At 34.2% G+C, this 17,726-nt stretch overlaps 3 protein-coding genes and 1 non-coding gene across 5 annotated transcripts; all 4 read left to right on the top strand.

Moving 5' to 3' along the window:
• The first annotated feature begins 799 nt into the window (after nucleotides 1–799).
• Nucleotides 800–4,383, top strand: LOC112788980 (probable receptor-like serine/threonine-protein kinase At4g34500). The gene is made up of 7 exons (XM_025830668.3): nucleotides 800–1,720; nucleotides 2,618–2,722; nucleotides 2,830–2,952; nucleotides 3,257–3,427; nucleotides 3,504–3,633; nucleotides 3,723–3,932; nucleotides 4,034–4,383. The coding sequence occupies exons 1-7, from the start codon at nucleotides 1,110–1,112 to the stop codon at nucleotides 4,148–4,150; spliced, it is 1,467 nt and encodes a 488-aa protein (XP_025686453.1). The 5' UTR covers nucleotides 800–1,109; the 3' UTR covers nucleotides 4,151–4,383.
• Nucleotides 4,384–7,929: 3,546 nt separating this feature from the next.
• On the top strand, nucleotides 7,930–11,883 carry LOC112788974 (cyclase-associated protein 1). Its single transcript, XM_025830662.3, has 10 exons — nucleotides 7,930–8,512; nucleotides 9,113–9,281; nucleotides 9,363–9,427; nucleotides 9,833–10,133; nucleotides 10,204–10,351; nucleotides 10,460–10,569; nucleotides 10,675–10,730; nucleotides 10,835–10,891; nucleotides 11,051–11,194; nucleotides 11,490–11,883. The coding sequence occupies exons 1-10, from the start codon at nucleotides 8,225–8,227 to the stop codon at nucleotides 11,574–11,576; spliced, it is 1,425 nt and encodes a 474-aa protein (XP_025686447.1). The 5' UTR covers nucleotides 7,930–8,224; the 3' UTR covers nucleotides 11,577–11,883.
• A 1,439-nt stretch (nucleotides 11,884–13,322) lies between these two features.
• TRNAE-UUC (transfer RNA glutamic acid (anticodon UUC)) lies at nucleotides 13,323–13,394 on the top strand. The gene has a single exon. It is a non-coding gene; the product is annotated as a tRNA-Glu (tRNA).
• A 519-nt stretch (nucleotides 13,395–13,913) lies between these two features.
• Nucleotides 13,914–17,623, top strand: LOC112788971 (guanine nucleotide-binding protein subunit beta-1). Of its 2 annotated transcripts, none has more exons than XM_025830659.3 (6): nucleotides 13,914–14,861; nucleotides 14,968–15,062; nucleotides 15,565–15,989; nucleotides 16,505–16,862; nucleotides 16,947–17,060; nucleotides 17,374–17,623. In XM_025830659.3, the coding sequence occupies exons 1-6, from the start codon at nucleotides 14,735–14,737 to the stop codon at nucleotides 17,407–17,409; spliced, it is 1,155 nt and encodes a 384-aa protein (XP_025686444.1). In that variant the 5' UTR covers nucleotides 13,914–14,734; the 3' UTR covers nucleotides 17,410–17,623. The 2 variants fall into 2 exon arrangements, 1 of the variants encoding a protein (XP_025686444.1); XR_003196145.3 differs by having other exon boundaries at nucleotides 14,358–14,861; nucleotides 16,476–16,862.
• Nucleotides 17,624–17,726: the final 103 nt, after the last annotated feature.

The raw sequence follows: 17,726 nt of genomic DNA, 5'->3' as shown, positions 1-17,726 counted from the left end.
TGTTCCAGAACATTAATATCTAACCCACAAAATAAGCATAACACATAAATTTTAATACACATCACAAAATATTTGACAATTTCGATTCACTATAATATTAATATAATATGAACAACAATTCAACAAATTCAATTGACTAAAGAATAAAAATAAGTCTGAAAAAAAATATATTTGCAAAAAAAAGATTTCGTTCAAGTGCCCGAAAATAATATTCTAAAACTTTTGTATGTTCTCCGTTACACAATACAAAATTTTTTTGAATGATTTTATGTTTAAAATATTAACTTCAACCAACAAAATACTTATAATATAAAATTTTGGGTGCATATAAATTTTTTTATGCATAATACAAATTTTTTATATACGTCACAAAATTTTTAAAGACTACTTATTTAAAATATTGATTAACCCATACCAATAAATTATATTCGTGATAAAAATTTATGTATTATATACAAAATTTTTTATATTATATCAATAAATATGTATTTCATACAAAATTTTGTATTATGTAAAAAATTTATGTATTATATTAATAAATTTTGATATTATCCAATAAAAATTTCTATACTAAAAGTATACCCAAAAAGAAAACAATGACACATGCACATATTTTTTTATTAAATTTATGTCAATTTAATTGGAGTTTGTTAAAAAAAACATATATCATCGGCTCATCGCGATGAAAATTTTAATTTATTCCTTTACAAATGTAAGATTTTTTTCCCCTTACATAACACAATTTCATGTAATAATGAGTTCTTCCCAATTACCCAACATGTCCCCACCGTGGCACAGTGTGTTTCCTTCTTTTGTGCGTAGAAAGTCAGCAATCAAAGGGCGATAGTGAGAGTGAGAGTGGCATTCCGGTAATTACACCCTCCACGCCAAAACCCAGAAAAAACACTTCACTTTCTTTTTTCCCCCCTTGTTCGTTGTTGTTTTTCACTTTCGTTTATTGTATCCGTTGAAACCCCACTCTTCCTCCACACTCTCTTTTCAATGCTTCAAAAACCCTCTCACAATTTTCTTAGCTACCAAACACTCCTTCTTCGCTAAGACAAAAAAGTATTCACTGTTTTCACACTTTCTTCTTCTTCTTCACGTCAATGGCGGTTTCCGGTAACTCCTCCGGCGAACCTCTACCTGAATTGAACACAACATCATCGGTTCTAGGCGTGAAGCTCGTGGTTCTAGTTGCAATTATCTTCATTGCGATCGTGGTAACGATCTTGCTCATCTTCTTCCTCTGCTTCAGAAGAAGCAGAACCTCCTCTTGCAGAAACCACAGAACCCTCGGGAAACATAGCTCAGGAACAATCCCTCTGGTTTCAAAGGAGATCAACGTCGTCAAATCCCTAGATCTCGAACAACAACAGCAACAGCAACAGATTCTCGAAGACGTTGTTGTTGTTGATGATGATCTAAAGAAGAAGAAGAAGGAGGAGGAGGAAGGTGAAGGCACCAAGAATAAAAAGAGTGGGGGAGAAGGGAGTGATGACGTGTCAATTTCCGGTGGGAGAAGGAGTGAGGCGTCGTCGATGTCGGTGGAGGATCCGAACATCGGGTGGGGGAGGTGGTATAGTCTGAAGGAGGTGGAGGTGGCGACACGTGGCTTCGCGCAGGAGAATGTCATTGGTGAAGGTGGCTATGGGATTGTATACAGAGGAGTTCTGCAAGATGGTTCTGTTGTTGCCGTCAAGAATCTTCTCAACAACAAGTATGTTTTCAATTTTCATTTCCGTTCATTCTTTTTTTAATTTTCTTTTATTATTCAAATTTTCAGTGCTTAAGCTATGCTTGTGTGTTTATTATCTGTGTATGTTACCTTGCTTCTTCATTGATGATGATTATTATGAGAATGTAAGTCGATGCAGTTAAGTATTGTTTAGTCAACTCTTTCCCTGTTTATGCACATGCATGTATTCGTTTATTTAATTAATTCGCAAGTGGGGAATAAATTTCTGAAATGGGATATTTAGGTCTTCATTCTGGTCAAAAGTACTGGAAAGTTGGATCAAACCCGTGGAAATGAGTATTACATTTTGTTGAAATTCAATTAGAAAAAGTAACTGTCCACTTTGTTTTTCTTCTATGTTGTTAATTATATATTTTTAATGGCATGATATTAGGATATAGTTAATTGATACTTTCACTATATAAAAGTCAGTTTTTTGTTTGGGGGTGGGGTAATGTTACTTTACTCTTTACTTTTACTTTCTGTCCGTTTATTTTAACATATTGTTCCATGATTGCTGGATTAACTTTGTCCTTTGGTAAGACACTTTCTTAATCCCGAGAAAACTTTAGTTTAAAATACAGGAAAAGAGTTAATGTGTCTTGACTCTGGAACTGGATACAAGATTACAAGTACGTTAACTAACGCGCTTTATGTCTATTCCGGGATTTGCAACTACTTATTACTAATATATTGTGGTAACATCAAGTTACTTCAAATTCCAACTCATGCAGCAGAATATTAGGACTTCAGGAGTGTAGTACATGGAAGAGTCCTTAAGCCAAATCAAGTTTTCTGAAATAATACAATGCAACAACTATAATATAGTCCTATTAAAAATTATTATTATTAATTTTTTTTTTATTGTATGGTGAACAGGGGTCAAGCGGAGAAGGAGTTTAAGGTGGAGGTTGAAGCCATTGGAAAAGTAAGGCATAAGAATTTGGTTGGGCTGGTAGGATATTGTGCAGAAGGTCCTAAAAGGTATTGTTAATTATATTATTCTGTTTAATGCCTGATTTTCTTTTGATTCAAAGTCTTTTAGATCCCACTTTAATTTTAATGCCAATTTCGTTTATCATCTCATTCAGGATGCTTGTTTATGAATATGTTAACAATGGAAATTTGGAGCAGTGGCTGCATGGTGATGTAGGACCAGTGAGCCCCTTGACATGGGATATTCGGATGAAGATTGCCATTGGCACTGCTAAAGGGTGTGTTTATTGTTTACGGTTTTATCTCACCTTCTATATTTTTTGGTCTTTGTCAATGCTAGTCGGATTCTCTTACCGGAAATTTGATCAATTCATCTCAAGGATTCTATCTCGTTCTTTGATAATAGTAGATACTTATCATTTAAGGATTACTTCAATTTTTTAAATTTAATTTTATAATACAATTACTTGTTAAGTGGGATCTTTCATGTCCAATAAGTATTTCAGAATGTTATTTGTTCCATGATGATTAATAAATTATGTTATCTTAAGTGAGAACTAATGGTTCTGAATTGCGAAACAGGCTAGCTTACTTGCATGAAGGCTTAGAACCCAAAGTTGTGCACCGAGATATAAAATCCAGTAACATTCTTTTGGACAAAAATTGGAATGCCAAAGTATCCGATTTTGGACTTGCCAAGCTCTTAGGATCCGAGAAAACCCACGTGACTACGCGTGTAATGGGAACATTTGGGTAATTATTGCTGTTCATCCAAATTGAACTCATTTGGTTATCTATACTATTTCTTATTACCACTAATTTTCTGCAGATATGTGTCACCTGAATATGCAAGCACCGGTATGCTTAATGAGCGCAGTGATGTGTATAGCTTCGGAGTTCTTCTCATGGAGATAATTACAGGAAGATCCCCCATTGATTATTCTAGACCTCCTGGAGAGGTGATTACTGGTTTTTGAACTGATTTTCGTTGGTTCATTCGATGAACACCATAGTTACTTAACTCTGCTCGTTTTTTATTTTGATTCAGATGAATTTGGTTGATTGGTTCAAGGGAATGGTAGCAAATCGTCGTGGTGAAGAGTTAGTCGATCCTTTAATCGAGGTTCAGCCCTCTCAAAGATCCCTGAAGCGAATGTTACTCATTTGTCTTCGCTGTATTGATTTGGATGTTGTTAAGCGACCAAAGATGGGTCAAATTGTTCATATGCTTGAGGCAGATGATTTTCCATTTCGTTCTGTAAGCCCTTTATATGCTTTTCAAAAACATAATAATAACAAAATCTATATGCCAATTCAATTTGCCTTAAATAACTAACTCTTGTTTTGTTTATTAATTAGGAAATTCGTACACTTAAAGAGAAAGACAATGTCCCTTCTGCTGCAGATGTTTCGAGTAAAAGAGTGCCATATGAATCAAAATATGCAGAGTCCATAGGAAAATCAAGATGGAAATAACTGCTTGTATTTTATTTTTGGAGACGCAAACTAAGGAGATCAAATTGTTTGTTCTTATGATTTTTTGTATGCCATGAACAAATTAAATTAGTCAGCATTGTGCATATATGCTATACAGTGTAGTCACTTGTTCAGGTCATGCACCTTTTTTGATGTATTTGTTTATCTTGGGAACATGGAAGAGATGAGCCTTGTAAATATGTATCTCAAGATATATCAATTTTCTGTCTGCATGTCGATGTATTTTTGCAATATTACTAGTGTGTCCCATGAAATGACATGAAGGAACTTGTTAGGGATGCTACACTCTGACATTTGTGGGTTTACTAATCCAACTACAAACTTCATTGATAATTTTAATGGGATGACATGGGTTTATGTTTTTATAAGCACCAATTTGCAATAAGAGAAAGAACGAATCAATTCCATACAAACTTACAAGTACTTAACCTATAACTAATGAATTTGCAAATTTATAAGACAATTGACATTGTATACTCCACTGCAAGGTTGCAATTTTCAAAATTATAAGGCTTAATGTGATTATATTAAAGCTTCTCATTATTTATGATCAATGTTATATGAAACTCATCATTTAGGTGTGTATATATCTAGACACCATAAAATTATACTTTTATGTTTCACTTCTCATTTATTTAAACTTGATATATAAGTACAATTTTGTAATGTCCAAATATATGAACGCCTAAATAAAATTTATATAGCATTATTCTTTATTATAACATAAACCGAGTTTCTAAATGTATTCCATAAATTTTTATCGGCGTTCAATGCAGTATTAATTGATTTGTGCCTGTCTGAAATCACTAAGATACCTGGTTGGGATGTAACATGTTGCCTTATATACAAAAGAAAAAATGATCAAGTCTCCTTTGTCTCACTCTCGACAACTACAAATCCAATAGACATTAGTAACGTACTTCCGTATTTACCATACAAGTGGATGCCAACAATGAAAATAAGTGGTTTGCAGTACTTGAAGGCCTCAACACATGGAAAAAATATCCAGAATACCCAATAAAATATGACAGTATCAGGCTATTAGCTGAAGCAGGTCAAGATTGTATTACAAGTTGAACCCAAGTACTTAAATAACCCCATATGTTATAATACAAGAGGACTAACTATGTTAAGCATACATAATTGAAGACAATGTAATGAATCTTACCAAGTAAGTACATCTGCATAGCGAATAACCAACGAAAAAACTCGTTCTATAACTCCTCCCAATCTTCGTATATCCCCAATGACTCTTTGCTTTGCAAGCTAAACTTTTTGTAGGACGCTTTGTAACCGAAGTGATTTTCCACACCTCCTTGCAGAACCCTTACGCTGATGGTTGGATTTGCTTTGACCATCGTGAATATGTGCTGAGCAATCACCTTCGAATCCAACCTTCGATGGTTTTGGCCCACCGATATTCGCATGCAAGTGTGAGGACCATTATATCTCGTCACATTCCACTTTTCCTGCTTTCGATGATAAGATATGTGTATGTTCCATCTAACCGGACCCAAATTGGGTACACTGTACAACATATTTTAACTGGTCACTCTCTAGCATTTTATACTCCATAGTCCTCCTGATGTTGTACGTCTTAACGGACAACATGACTTCTTCCTTGTTTTTAAACTGTTGTCTAATCTCAAACTCACTGACGGAATTCTCTTCGGGGTCTCCATGACTAAATAAACAATTTGAAGGCGTTGCCTCAAGATTCAAAGTCAAAAAGTGATCCAGCTAGTTGTATGGTCCAGAAACGGTAGACTATGTCAACGCGATTTGTGTGTCACCATAGTAACTCATCTCTTCTTTCTCCTCACACTCATTAGGAATTTCTGTTGGTTCAGTCTCGATATCTTCACCGTCATCGAGATTAATCTGATAGGGATCTGTCATCGGCTCCCTAATCGTAGAACCCTCATGACTTTCAACATCACATTGCATCATGCCATTATTAGAATATTCAACGTTTGACCCCCTTAACTATCTTCAAATGGCATATTTAAGTCAACCCTCGTCCTTCTAATATTTCTTTTGATTGCTCCACTTAAAGGGCTATTATTAACAGTATCCACAAATGATCCTCGTCCACCTAACTCAATTAAGAAAACAAATAATTCCAATAGATGAACATTTGTCCATCGATTGTGTCACACCCTTATATGACGTATGTACTCGTCATCGCGTAACCGATACCTAAACAAAAAAACATAAGATATTTTCAAAAACTAAACTCTAATAAAAATAACACAAAGAAAAATCACAACATCTATGATATATCTTTTGAAAAACAAAATGTTATCTACTTATGAAGGATGTATGTAGTAATTTTTTTTCACTTTTTTCGTGTGTTATTGGCCAATGGAATATAATATTAAATTCTTTAACGCAGTCAAACTGTTGATTTCGAGTGCCAAGTATGCAAACATTGATTGAATAAACCTAAATACGATAAATCTTTTTCATCATACACTATTTCACATTTTACCATTATAATAAATAGATATCAACAGAATTTCAGATATTGTAAAGAATAAATTAGAAAAGAGAGTAATATCAAAAAAAAGAATGAACTACTAGTATTAAGTTTCATCCTCAATTAGCATGGGTATTTTTGGAAGAATTGGGTGAAAGTTCGCCGAGGTACGACAAACTCTATAAATAACTTAGAATTTGCCAGGGTATGATGAACCTTAGTAAAGTAATGAGGTTTGACAGGGGTACGACAAACTTACTTAAAATGCAAAAAAATAAAAAATAAAAACTTGTCAACAGCAACATTAATGGAGCCTGCAGCTAACACATAGTCGGCTAACAAATATTTCAAAATTTAAACCAAGACAGCATTATTTCCATGATTCTAGATTTCTAGGTATAGTTAAGTTTGGTGTCTTTACTGCCACTGCAAGCATGGTTCATATTCATATAGCAAGTTACGTGTCATTTTTAGTAATTATGCATGAGTGAATCTTATTCTTTTTGAGTTCTTTCTAATCTTTGGATGAACATGTGTATCTAGTTTGTTAGATGAAGATACATATAACGTTACATGAAAGTCATAACACCACCAGACACGAGAGACCTCAGAGAGAAACAGAAAGTATACGTGGGTTAGTTGGTGGTCACCGAATGTATCAACTCACATGTTTCCATTACTGATAATAATTGAATACTTACTCAAAAAGAATGTCCAATTTTATGGTGGGACATATAATAATAGAACATGTAAAAATTTCCTTGCTCATTGAATAACCCAGACTGCATGCGACACAAGAAAAAAAGAAAAAAGAAAAAAGAAAAAAGAAAAAAGAAAAAAAAAGAGTAATTAAAAACGTTCATGTTTATACTAGAAGATTTATTCTGTTATTATATCACACATGACTTATTATATTTTTATCTGGCTTTCTATGATATTATATGGATGTATTTTTGGTAATTTAATCTTGAATTATTAAAAGATAATTATTCATATAAAAATGTTAACTAATATGTAAACATGCATTATATTAAAAATTTTAGTTAAATATATTAATTTATCTAATATTTTTTATTTAATATTTCTACATAAAATTATTTTATGTGAATTATTACCGTACTAAAAAGATATTTAATAAGTGAAGAGTAGGATGATCTCCTTTACTAAATCATTGCATTTTGTGTATGACAGGCAAAAAGGCAATTGATTATTTGATGTATGTTTTTTGTTTTCTTTGTGTACGATTATTTGATGTATTTGCTAAATACACAAGAAAAGAAATAATGAGCAACCAGAAAAAAAAGAGCTTAATTTTTTGTAAAAAAAAAGTCCATTTTTTTTAGTCCAGAAAAAAGGACACGTGTAACTGCAGGTCCGAAGCTGCAATCCCGCGCGAAAAGTAAAACTGCAACCGCCAATTCCCAAACCGAAACTAACTTTCTCTTTATTTTTCTTTTTTTTTCTTTTTCAATTTCTTATTCGGAAAATAGAAAGCACGTAACGGCCTAACACCACATGTAACCAGATCTATTTTCACATCTTCTGAGAGAAGAGTGTGTGTGATTGTGAGAGTGATGGAAGAGAAACTTATACAGAGGTTGGAATCCGCGGTGTTGCGCTTGGAGGCTCTATCCGCCGGATCACATGGCGGAGCTTTCACGGCCGGTGGTGGTGGTGCTGGTGCCGATGATGCGGCGCGAGATCCGTCCGTCGTGGCATTCGGCGATCTTATTGATGAGCACCTAAGTAAGCTCTCTGCTGCGGCGGAGGTCATCGGAGGTCAGGTGTTGGGTATCAGCAACGTTGTGAAGGAAGCTTTCGCCGCGCAGAAGGAGCTTCTGATTACGCTCAAGCACACTCAGGTTCATCTAATTCTACCTCTTCTGAAATTAATGGATTTTTAATTATACGTGCGTCATTTCGTGGATCATGACAATATTATTTTCTGTGATAAGTATTCTGGAATTGAGTGCAGGGAGTTGCATGTTTCGTCTGATTTTTTGTTTTGTTATGTTTTAGGATTCAAATGCATGAACATTGTTATGGTTTGTGTGGATTCGATGCATCTGTTACCTGTTGTCCTTGTAAGAGAAAACAGTGAGTTCACATGTTTAATAAGATTTGAAAAAAAAAATGACACTGTCAATTCTTGAAAGAAAAAAAAATGATATAAAGAAATTTAGCTTAATGTTTTGGTATATTCATTCAGTTGAGGTTGCTATTTTTCTCGATCAAACATTTTCCCTCTCTGCTTGTGTAATTTGAAATTGATCCAGTGGGATACGGGGATTGGTTTGAGAGAATTGTAATTCTGTTTATCGCTAAGAGAAATTCATCTAGGTAGTAGGAGAAAAGAAAGTACATAAAAGATGTGGTTCAATGTTTTGATATTCGTTGGGGTGGGGATGAAAGTCCCAATGTCTGTGAATGCTGACTTAATATGTCATATTGTCACCATGCAGAAGCCCAGCCCTCAGGGAATGGCTGAATTTCTGAAACCATTGAATGACATTATCAAAAAAGCTAACGCAATGGCAGAAGGAAAGAGATCTGATTATTTCAATCACTTGAAGGCTGCTGGAGACAGTCTCTCAGCTCTAGCATGGATTGCATATACAGGGAAGGAATGTGGTAAGTGATGTATGGTTAATTGGTTATTCTCATATAAATTCTGATCTTTTTGGCATCATATTTTTCTTCTGCTGTTTCAAGGTATGAGTATGCCTATTGCGCACGTGGAAGACAGTTGGCAGATGGCTGAGTTTTATAGCAACAAGGTATTCTGTCAGAGCCTTCTTGATTTATGTTGAATAATCATATACTCCTCCATATTTCAGATTAAGCAGGAATAGGATATTGTGAAGGTGACGCCTGCAACTCGCAAACGATGGAAATCATTAATAATTTTCGCAATAGAAAAGTTGTCTTTTCCCCTGTAATTTGTGAATGTATATCCATTTTTTGAGTTACATTGGCTTAATTCTGAGGAATATATTATGCTTAGACTCGGTAACTATGATGACAAATGCTGGATTTGCAATTTACCTTTGCAAATACTTTAGTTACATAATTATGTGTACCAATCTTGCAATAGCCTCTTAGACTTTTTCTTTCACTTTACTAATTCATATTCACTGAAATTTCACATGTGAAGGATTATTTTTCTTTTTGGTAATAATCAGGTGCTTGTCGAGTACAGAAATAAAGACCCAAATCATGTTGAGTGGGTCAAAGCTCTGAAAGATTTATATGTACCTGGCTTGAGGGATTATGTCAAGAAATTTCATCCTTTAGGCCCTGTATGGAGTCCAACAGGAAAAGTAATTGCTGCATCAAAAGCTCCTTCATCTAATTCACCTGCTGCCCCTCCTCCTCCACCTGCTTCTCTCCTTAGTTCTGAAACATCTCGGGCTTCATGTTCTAAGCCAAATGTAGGGATGTCTGCTGTTTTTCAACAGATCAGTTCAGGAGATATTACTTCAGGTAGTTTATTCTTACTCTTGCAATCTTGTGTGAACATTCGGCCTATATAAATTATATTTTTATATCCTAGGTTTGAGAAAGGTTACAAATGACATGAAAGCAAAGAATCGAACGGATAGAACTGGAGTTGTTGGAACTACTGAAAAAGAAAGTCATGCAGCTCCAAAGGCAACTCCTAAAGCAGGACCTCCGAAATTTGAGCTTCAAATGGGCCGCAAGTAGGTTTATATATGTCTGTCTGTGTCTTAGTCACTGTGTTATGAACGATTCAGTATTAAGAATGACACTTGTCCATTTCCCAAACCTAACTATTCTCTGCACTGTAGGTGGGTTGTTGAAAATCAAATTGAGAATAAATCTTTGGTCATTGAAGATTGTGATGCAAAGCAGTCTGTATATGTCTATGGATGCAAGAACTCTGTTTTACAGATTCAAGGTAATCATAATTGTGTTACAAGATTCTTTCTTTACTAGCTTGTTTCGAACTTATGAATTGGTGAAAATGCTAAAACTGATTTTATATCTTGTGTACAATTTTCAGGCAAGGTCAACAATATAACCGTTGACAAATGCATTAAGATGGGAGTTGTGTTTAAGGTTAGTGAGGCATGAGAAATGCAGCTTTTATTTTTTTTCCATAACACGAATGCAGTTGATATTGAGGGATATACAAAATTAATTTTTCTGTTGTTAAAATGTAGGATGTTGTTGCAGCTTTTGAGGTCGTAAACTGTAGTTCGATAGAGGTGCAGTGTCAGGTACTTTTATTCCTTCCTCTTCCTTTTACAGTTTACTCCCTAAACTTCTAATGTTGTTGGCACGTCAAACATGATAAAGGGTAAAAGGTTTGATCATAAATAATGATTTTAAGTCAAATCTGGTTTAGCTATAATCATGTTTTGCTTTCACTGATACAGGGTTCCGCTCCAACAATTTCCGTGGACAATACTGGAGGCTGCCAGCTTTATCTGAGCAAGGATTCTTTAGAAACATCCATATCAACGGCAAAGTCAAGTGAGATTAATGTAATGGTTCCTGGTGCTGAGCCTGATGGTGATTGGGTATGTTTCATGTTTGTTCTATTATATATTGAAAATTTTGGTTTTTCTAATATTTGTATCCTTTAATTTCTTAATAGCAAAATATGGTTTGTCATCTAAATATGAAATAAAGCCTATTCTACCCCCCATCCCCAAAAGAAGGGAAATAATTCCAACCATGTACTTCAAATCTTATCTGTTACATTGTAAATTATTGATTGGATGCATCTATCTTGTTCTTAGATTATTAGTGACCTAGGGAACTCAAGTGATTTATTTAATATTCCAAATTTAAACACTTCCTCTATTATTACAGGTGGAGCATGCTTTGCCCCAACAATATATCCATGTGTTCAAGGATGGTCGTTTTGAAACAACTCCAGCTTCTCACTCTGGAGGCTAAACTGATTTGCAGTTTGAAGCTTCTATCTACATATTCATATCATCTTATTCCTTGGATTGCTGTCAGAATGATTTTATTTGTTGTTTCTTTGATTCATTTATATATACATATAGGTTTTGATTCATCATATGAATGATCGGCTTCTTACCAGTGTAATTATTCCATTGGCTTATTGAACCATTGGAAATATAATGTCCATGTGACTTTTTTTGGAGGCAGAATTTGTGTCTGCTTGAGCTTGTTTTTCTTGTTAAGTTGGGTTATGTAATTGGATTTTTAGATTTCAGATGATCCTTATTTACTTCAATCGTTTGCTTCTCTCTCTCTCTCTGCCCGAGCCAGATCCCTTAGCCAAAAGCATTAGCAATATCTATTAATATTATTGGAACTAAAAGCTTCGGTGGGAGAAAGTAGGAATATTCGTGGATCGGGTGAAATCGAATTTGTCTTGACTCAAATCTGATCCTAAATATACACAGGGTCTATTTTTTTATTCTAACTTGGTCTTAAACCCGATAAAATCTAAATATTTTTGGACCACAACTATAATGGTTCTAAATCGGGTCTTTAAAGTTTTAACAATAATTTATAAAAAAACTTATTATGATACACTTATTTATAAAGAAAAAACTTGTTATAAAAAAGTTGATATCCATATTTGAATTTGAATTTGTTCATAAATTTCAATTTGATGTTTCTTTGATCTATTTTTTAATTCAACAAGTGTGATTGAAAATAAAACAATAAGTTTATAATTAATAAAACATAATATCAAAATTAATTTAAAACATATATATCTTTTTTAGTTCCTTAGAGTTAGAGGTGGAAACAGGCCAGGTCAGGTCAGGCCAGGCTTTGCTCTTAATAGGCCTGGCCTGTCATACAGTTGATTGGCCTGAGCCTGGCCTGCAACCTGTTATAGGCTCTTTATAAAGTACTAGGCCTGGCCTGAAGCCTGTTAAAAGGCCTGATAATTTTTTTTTTACAAAAATAAAAATATTATTTAAAAAAATTATTTTTTAATAAAAATTGTTATATATAATATGTCATATATTTAATATTTATAAAAAATTTTAAACTTCTAACATATTTAAAATATACAAAAATATTTATAATAAAATATAATAAATTTAAAATATCTCATAATTTTATTAATAATAAATAATTATTTATATATTTAATTATATTTTAACAGGTCCAGGCAGGCCTGTCAGGCCTATAAGGCTAATTAGTAAGCCCTGACCTATTAATGTATTAAAGCTTTTAAAAGAGCATGAGCCTGTACCTATTTTATAACAGGCCAGGCCAGGTCAGGTCAAACACAGGCCAGGCCCCTGGCAGGCCGCCTGACCTTTTTCTACCCCTACTTAGAGTATATATGGAGTGGATGAAGCCGAATTTGTCTTGACCCGGATCCAACCCAAAATAATAACAGAGACTATTTTATAAGATTTTTATCCGATTCTAAACCCGGTAAAATTACACCAAATTAATTCTTAAAATATTAAGAGTTGGCCATATGGACCTTAGAAGGATTTAATAGGATAAGCAATTATTAACAATATCTTTGTCATGATTTACATTTGTCTGTCACATAAATAATATGCATTATGCAGAGAATAGTGTAAAAATAAACAAAAATTTGCTTAGGGGAAAGAAAATTGGCAGATGCATAAATGTAATCTTCAGTTTCGTTCAAGTTTTTTCTCACTATAAAAATATATCATGGAGTATTTGATAACATCATCCGTTGTCGTCCAGCGGTTAGGATATCTGGCTTTCACCCAGGAAACCCGGGTTCGATTCCCGGCAACGGAATTTTTCATCATTATTCCTTTAGCTTAATGAAAGGTTACTAATTAATTGAGGAGAAGATTCATCATTCAACTTTATATTAAATACTTAAACTTCACTAAAAGTCAAATATAAAGCCAAGCCTGTGTGGGTTATGAAGTTGAGAAGTATAACATACGTGGAAAACCATAGGAAAAAATAATTCTCATTTAGCTATTCTGTTCACAATGATATGATGTACACTTATTTTGAGCATTTTTCCACAAAGGTGGGCTCCTAATATGAGAGATTTCGTTTTGACTTATGAGCAAAAGAGCCACTTGTAAAATCCCGGGTTTCTCATTCGATACACAACGTAGTTTTCAAAGATTCCACCCACCCCAACTTGGCTAGTTCCCATTTAGAAAAAGATCTCATGTTGAGGTGGCCTAATTCTTCATGTTTATCCTTAATCTTAATTTGTGTTTGGTGGATGCTTGGGAAGTGGGGTAGTGTCCAAGGTTAAGACTTTAAAAGTCAATTATCTCTCGTTCTTTTTTTATTATGTTTTTCTGTACAACTATATTAATATAGTTAAACATTAAAAGAATAGAGTCACCAAAAAAAAGAATTAAAAGAATATATACTTGATTCAAGTATGCATTACTTCAAAATCTTACAAAAAGAAGACATGTTTTGAATTTATTTACTTATTCTTATAAATGAAAGAACATTGCAGTTTCGGTTGGTAGCTCGTTGTGTGTCTTCTTCTTTATTTTATGCTCCACTTTAATGTGTTGAGCTTTCTATGTTTCAAAAAAAAAAAAACCTTTTTTTCTTTAGCTTCTAATGAAAAAATATAAAACAAATATCAATAATGTATGATATACACCAGAAGCTCTTAATATTCATATAAAAATACAATTTTTATTAATTAATTATATATTTAAATTATTTTAATTAACAAAAATAGTATGTAATATCAATGTCCGCGTAGCAGAGATCTTTGAATATGGCAAATTAAAAAAAAAAATTGCCAGCTCAGGTCTTCGTTTCAGTAGAGATAGGAAAAGGAAATGTCCTACAAAGTACAAAATACAATTATTCTATTTATTTATTTATTTAAAAAATTTATAATTCATTCACACTTTCCTTCCCCGAGTTTGAACTCCACCTTTCTTCTTCTTCTTCTTCTTCTTCTTCTTCTTCTGTTTGGAAGAACAAGTTGAAAAGTAACACAGCACCAAACACAAAACTCAAGCAACCCCATCATTTCATCGGCATAAATTTCCCAACTTGCATTCATTCTGAAACACACTGCAATGTGATTGTAATTGTGGTTGTGAATTGACTTGTATTGTGTGGTGCTTCAAATTCATGTTCATATGTCCCTTTCTCAACCAAAAATGTCTGTTGCTGAGCTCAAGGAGCGTCACTTAGCTGCCACTGACACACTCAACAATCTCAAACAACGTTTAAACCATACACGCCGTTCTTTGCTTGATACTGATCGTAAACCCAAAAACAATTTCTTTTTTTCTTTTACTCTATACTGTGGAATTTGGATTTTGATCTTCTGAACTCACTGTTTGAAGCATTTTTGTTTTGTTGATTTCAGTTGCTGGGTATGCGAGGTCTCAGGGTAAGAGTCCTGTGACTTTTGGACCTACTGATCTGGTTTGCTGTAGAACTTTGCAGGGCCATACAGGAAAGGTACCCTTTTTCTTGCTGTTTTTGCCTTTTCCTCTTCTTTCCTTCATATGTGAAAAGTAATGCATTACTTTCTTGTTCTTTCCATTCAATAATTAGTTGTTTTTATCAGTTAATACTTTGTTAAATGACTATGGAATTGCCTTATCAAGTATTAGTATGAACTATTATTCATGAAATTTGAGTTTGGAGTTAAAGAATTATGGAAAAGATCATATCTTGTGTGCTGAAACTGTAAAGTGGGAATACCTTATCTATAAACTAGTGTTAGTGTGTATGTAGTTTGAGAAACTGGAACCAAGGGGGGTATAGTTTTCTTTGCTGCACCTGTGAATTTAACAAATGTTTGAGAAATTAATTTGATCAATAGTTATTCAATTCTTTCATCTCTGCTTCCCCACATTGACCTGGTCCTTTGCTTAGTTATATATCAACAGTTTCGCGAAGATTAATACTCATCAGACTAGCAGAATTTAGAAATTTTATTTTCATTTAACTGTTGCAGGTGTATTCATTAGATTGGACATCTGAGAGGAATCGGATTGTTAGTGCATCCCAAGATGGTCGATTAATTGTGTGGAATGCTCTAACAAGGCAGAAAATCCACGCCATAAAGCTTCCTTGTGCATGGGTCATGGCAACTGCATTCTCACCAACTGGTCAGTCAATTACATGTGGTGGACTTGACAGTGTTTGCTCTATTTTCAACCTGAATTCCGCCACCGACAAGGATGGGAATCTACCTGTTTCCCGGACGCTTTGTGGACATAAGGGTTACATTTCATCTTGTCAGTATGTTCCTGACGAAGACACTCACTTAATTACTGGTTCTGGTGATCAGACTTGTGTTCTATGGGATATTACTACCGGCCTTAAAACTTCTGTCTTTGGTGGTGAATTTCAATCTGGACATACTGCAGATGTACTTAGGTATGTTTGATGATTTTATGAATTAATTCAACTATTTGTGGATTTTTTCCAGACTTTGGACTTTGGAGTATATTACTATCCCCTTCTTTATAGTTTGCATTTACTTAATAAGATGTTCCATCTATTACACAAATGTTCAGAAGAACTCCTGCTTTGTGATAAACATAAAATTAAACTTAAAATACTGCTTAGTTCAGTTGATTTCGTTGAAATTTTGTAGTCATTCTTCCCATGTGCAACTTCAAATTTGAGAAAAAAGTGAAGAGCATATTTGTTTTAGGATGCAGCAGAATTGAATGATTGCTTTGGTGTGCTGTCCAATGTTTTGAATTAAAACCAAAAGAATGAATATGCTCTTCTTTTAAACATTTCATCTCATGCAATCCCACTGAGAAAGTGGTGAAATCTTGATGGTAATCAATGTGCTGACTAGGTAACATGTTCATTGGAAAACTATTATGTGTTATTTATTGAATACTTTCTTAGGAATATGCTGTTACTTTGTCCTGCCTCAGCATCTCCATTAACGAATCCAACTCAAGAATGTTTGCATCTGGTTCCTGTGACACCACTGCTCGATTGTGGGATACACGTATGGCAAGTCGAGCAGTTCGGACATTCCATGGGCATGAAGGAGATGTTAATTCGGTCAAGCTCTTTCCAGATGGAAATAGATTCGGAACTGGCTCGGAGGACGGAACATGCAGATTGTTTGACATTCGGACTGGACACCAACTTCAAGTATACTGTCAGAAGCACAGTGACAATGAAACACCACCCGTGACCTCCATCGCGTTCTCCATATCAGGAAGACTCCTTTTTGCTGGATACACAAATGGAGATTGCTACGTATGGGACACTTTGTTGGCAAAGGTACTCGCTTTGTGCCTTAATGTAATGTAACTTGAAAGCTTGTTAAATTTTGTAACATATGATTGATTATTTGTTCCTTTGCAGGTGGTGTTGAATTTAGGGTCTCTTCAAGACTCTCATGAGGGCAGGATCAGCTGTTTAGGTCTGGCAGCTGATGGAAGTGCCTTGTGTACAGGAAGTTGGGACACAAACCTTAAGGTGAGCATTGAATTTTGGCCTTATCAAATCCCTCTGTTTCATTTTCTGTCATGGTAATTGTATCTTGATAAATTGATTTAATGATATACCAAAAGTGACATGGCAGATAAAAAGAAACGGAAGGAGTAACTTACATAATATATGAAGTTGATGAAATTGTGTTACATGTCTGCTTGATATTTATGTTGTTTCATTAGTTAATTAATACTTAATAGTAGATATTATGGGATGAAAACAGTGAGGCAATTGAATCTAATATACTTTTCACTTGTAGGACTTAACTCTTGTTTTCCCCCCTTTTTTTATTGATTAGATATGGGCATTTGGAGGGCATAGGAGGATGATTTGAGCCATTGAAGGAGAGGGTACAGACTAAACTTTTGAGTTCCCTTGTTAGGTCCATTTATATGAAAGGCTATACGAGCGGCTATATACGTTCCTAAGGCATGTAGTATATAACTATATATAAGCGTTCCTAACATTTTCTCGATTGTGAATGTAGTATGAAACAATACTTACGTTCGTTATAACATTAGAATATATAGGCAAATGCTCTTTATGCATCCTAAGTCTCTCTTTTTCCTTTATTTTTTACCTTCTCTATGCATCTCAATATTTTAAACAAAGATTGCGGCTTTTCTAAGTGCGACATATCAACACTGTAAC

The sequence above is a fragment of the Arachis hypogaea genome, chromosome 3, assembly GCF_003086295.3.
Source record: "Arachis hypogaea cultivar Tifrunner chromosome 3, arahy.Tifrunner.gnm2.J5K5, whole genome shotgun sequence".
NCBI lineage: Eukaryota > Viridiplantae > Streptophyta > Magnoliopsida > Fabales > Fabaceae > Arachis > Arachis hypogaea.
The sequence above is the reverse complement of the archived record's forward strand: the minus strand, read 5'-3'. Positions and strand labels throughout refer to the sequence as shown.

Coding starts and splice junctions, on each gene's coding strand:
- LOC112788980 (XM_025830668.3), top strand. CDS start 1,110: ATGGCGGTTTCCGGTAACTCCTCCGGCGAACCTCTACCTGAATTGAAC. Junction 1,721..2,617: donor AAGAATCTTCTCAACAACAA/GTATGTTTTCAA, acceptor TATGGTGAACAG/GGGTCAAGCGGAGAAGGAGT. Junction 3,428..3,503: donor CGTGTAATGGGAACATTTGG/GTAATTATTGCT, acceptor AATTTTCTGCAG/ATATGTGTCACCTGAATATG.
- LOC112788974 (XM_025830662.3), top strand. CDS start 8,225: ATGGAAGAGAAACTTATACAGAGGTTGGAATCCGCGGTGTTGCGCTTG. Junction 10,134..10,203: donor TTCAGGAGATATTACTTCAG/GTAGTTTATTCT, acceptor TTTATATCCTAG/GTTTGAGAAAGGTTACAAAT. Junction 10,892..11,050: donor CGATAGAGGTGCAGTGTCAG/GTACTTTTATTC, acceptor TCACTGATACAG/GGTTCCGCTCCAACAATTTC.
- LOC112788971 (XM_025830659.3), top strand. CDS start 14,735: ATGTCCCTTTCTCAACCAAAAATGTCTGTTGCTGAGCTCAAGGAGCGT. Junction 14,862..14,967: donor TTCTTTGCTTGATACTGATC/GTAAACCCAAAA, acceptor TGTTGATTTCAG/TTGCTGGGTATGCGAGGTCT. Junction 15,990..16,504: donor CATACTGCAGATGTACTTAG/GTATGTTTGATG, acceptor GTCCTGCCTCAG/CATCTCCATTAACGAATCCA.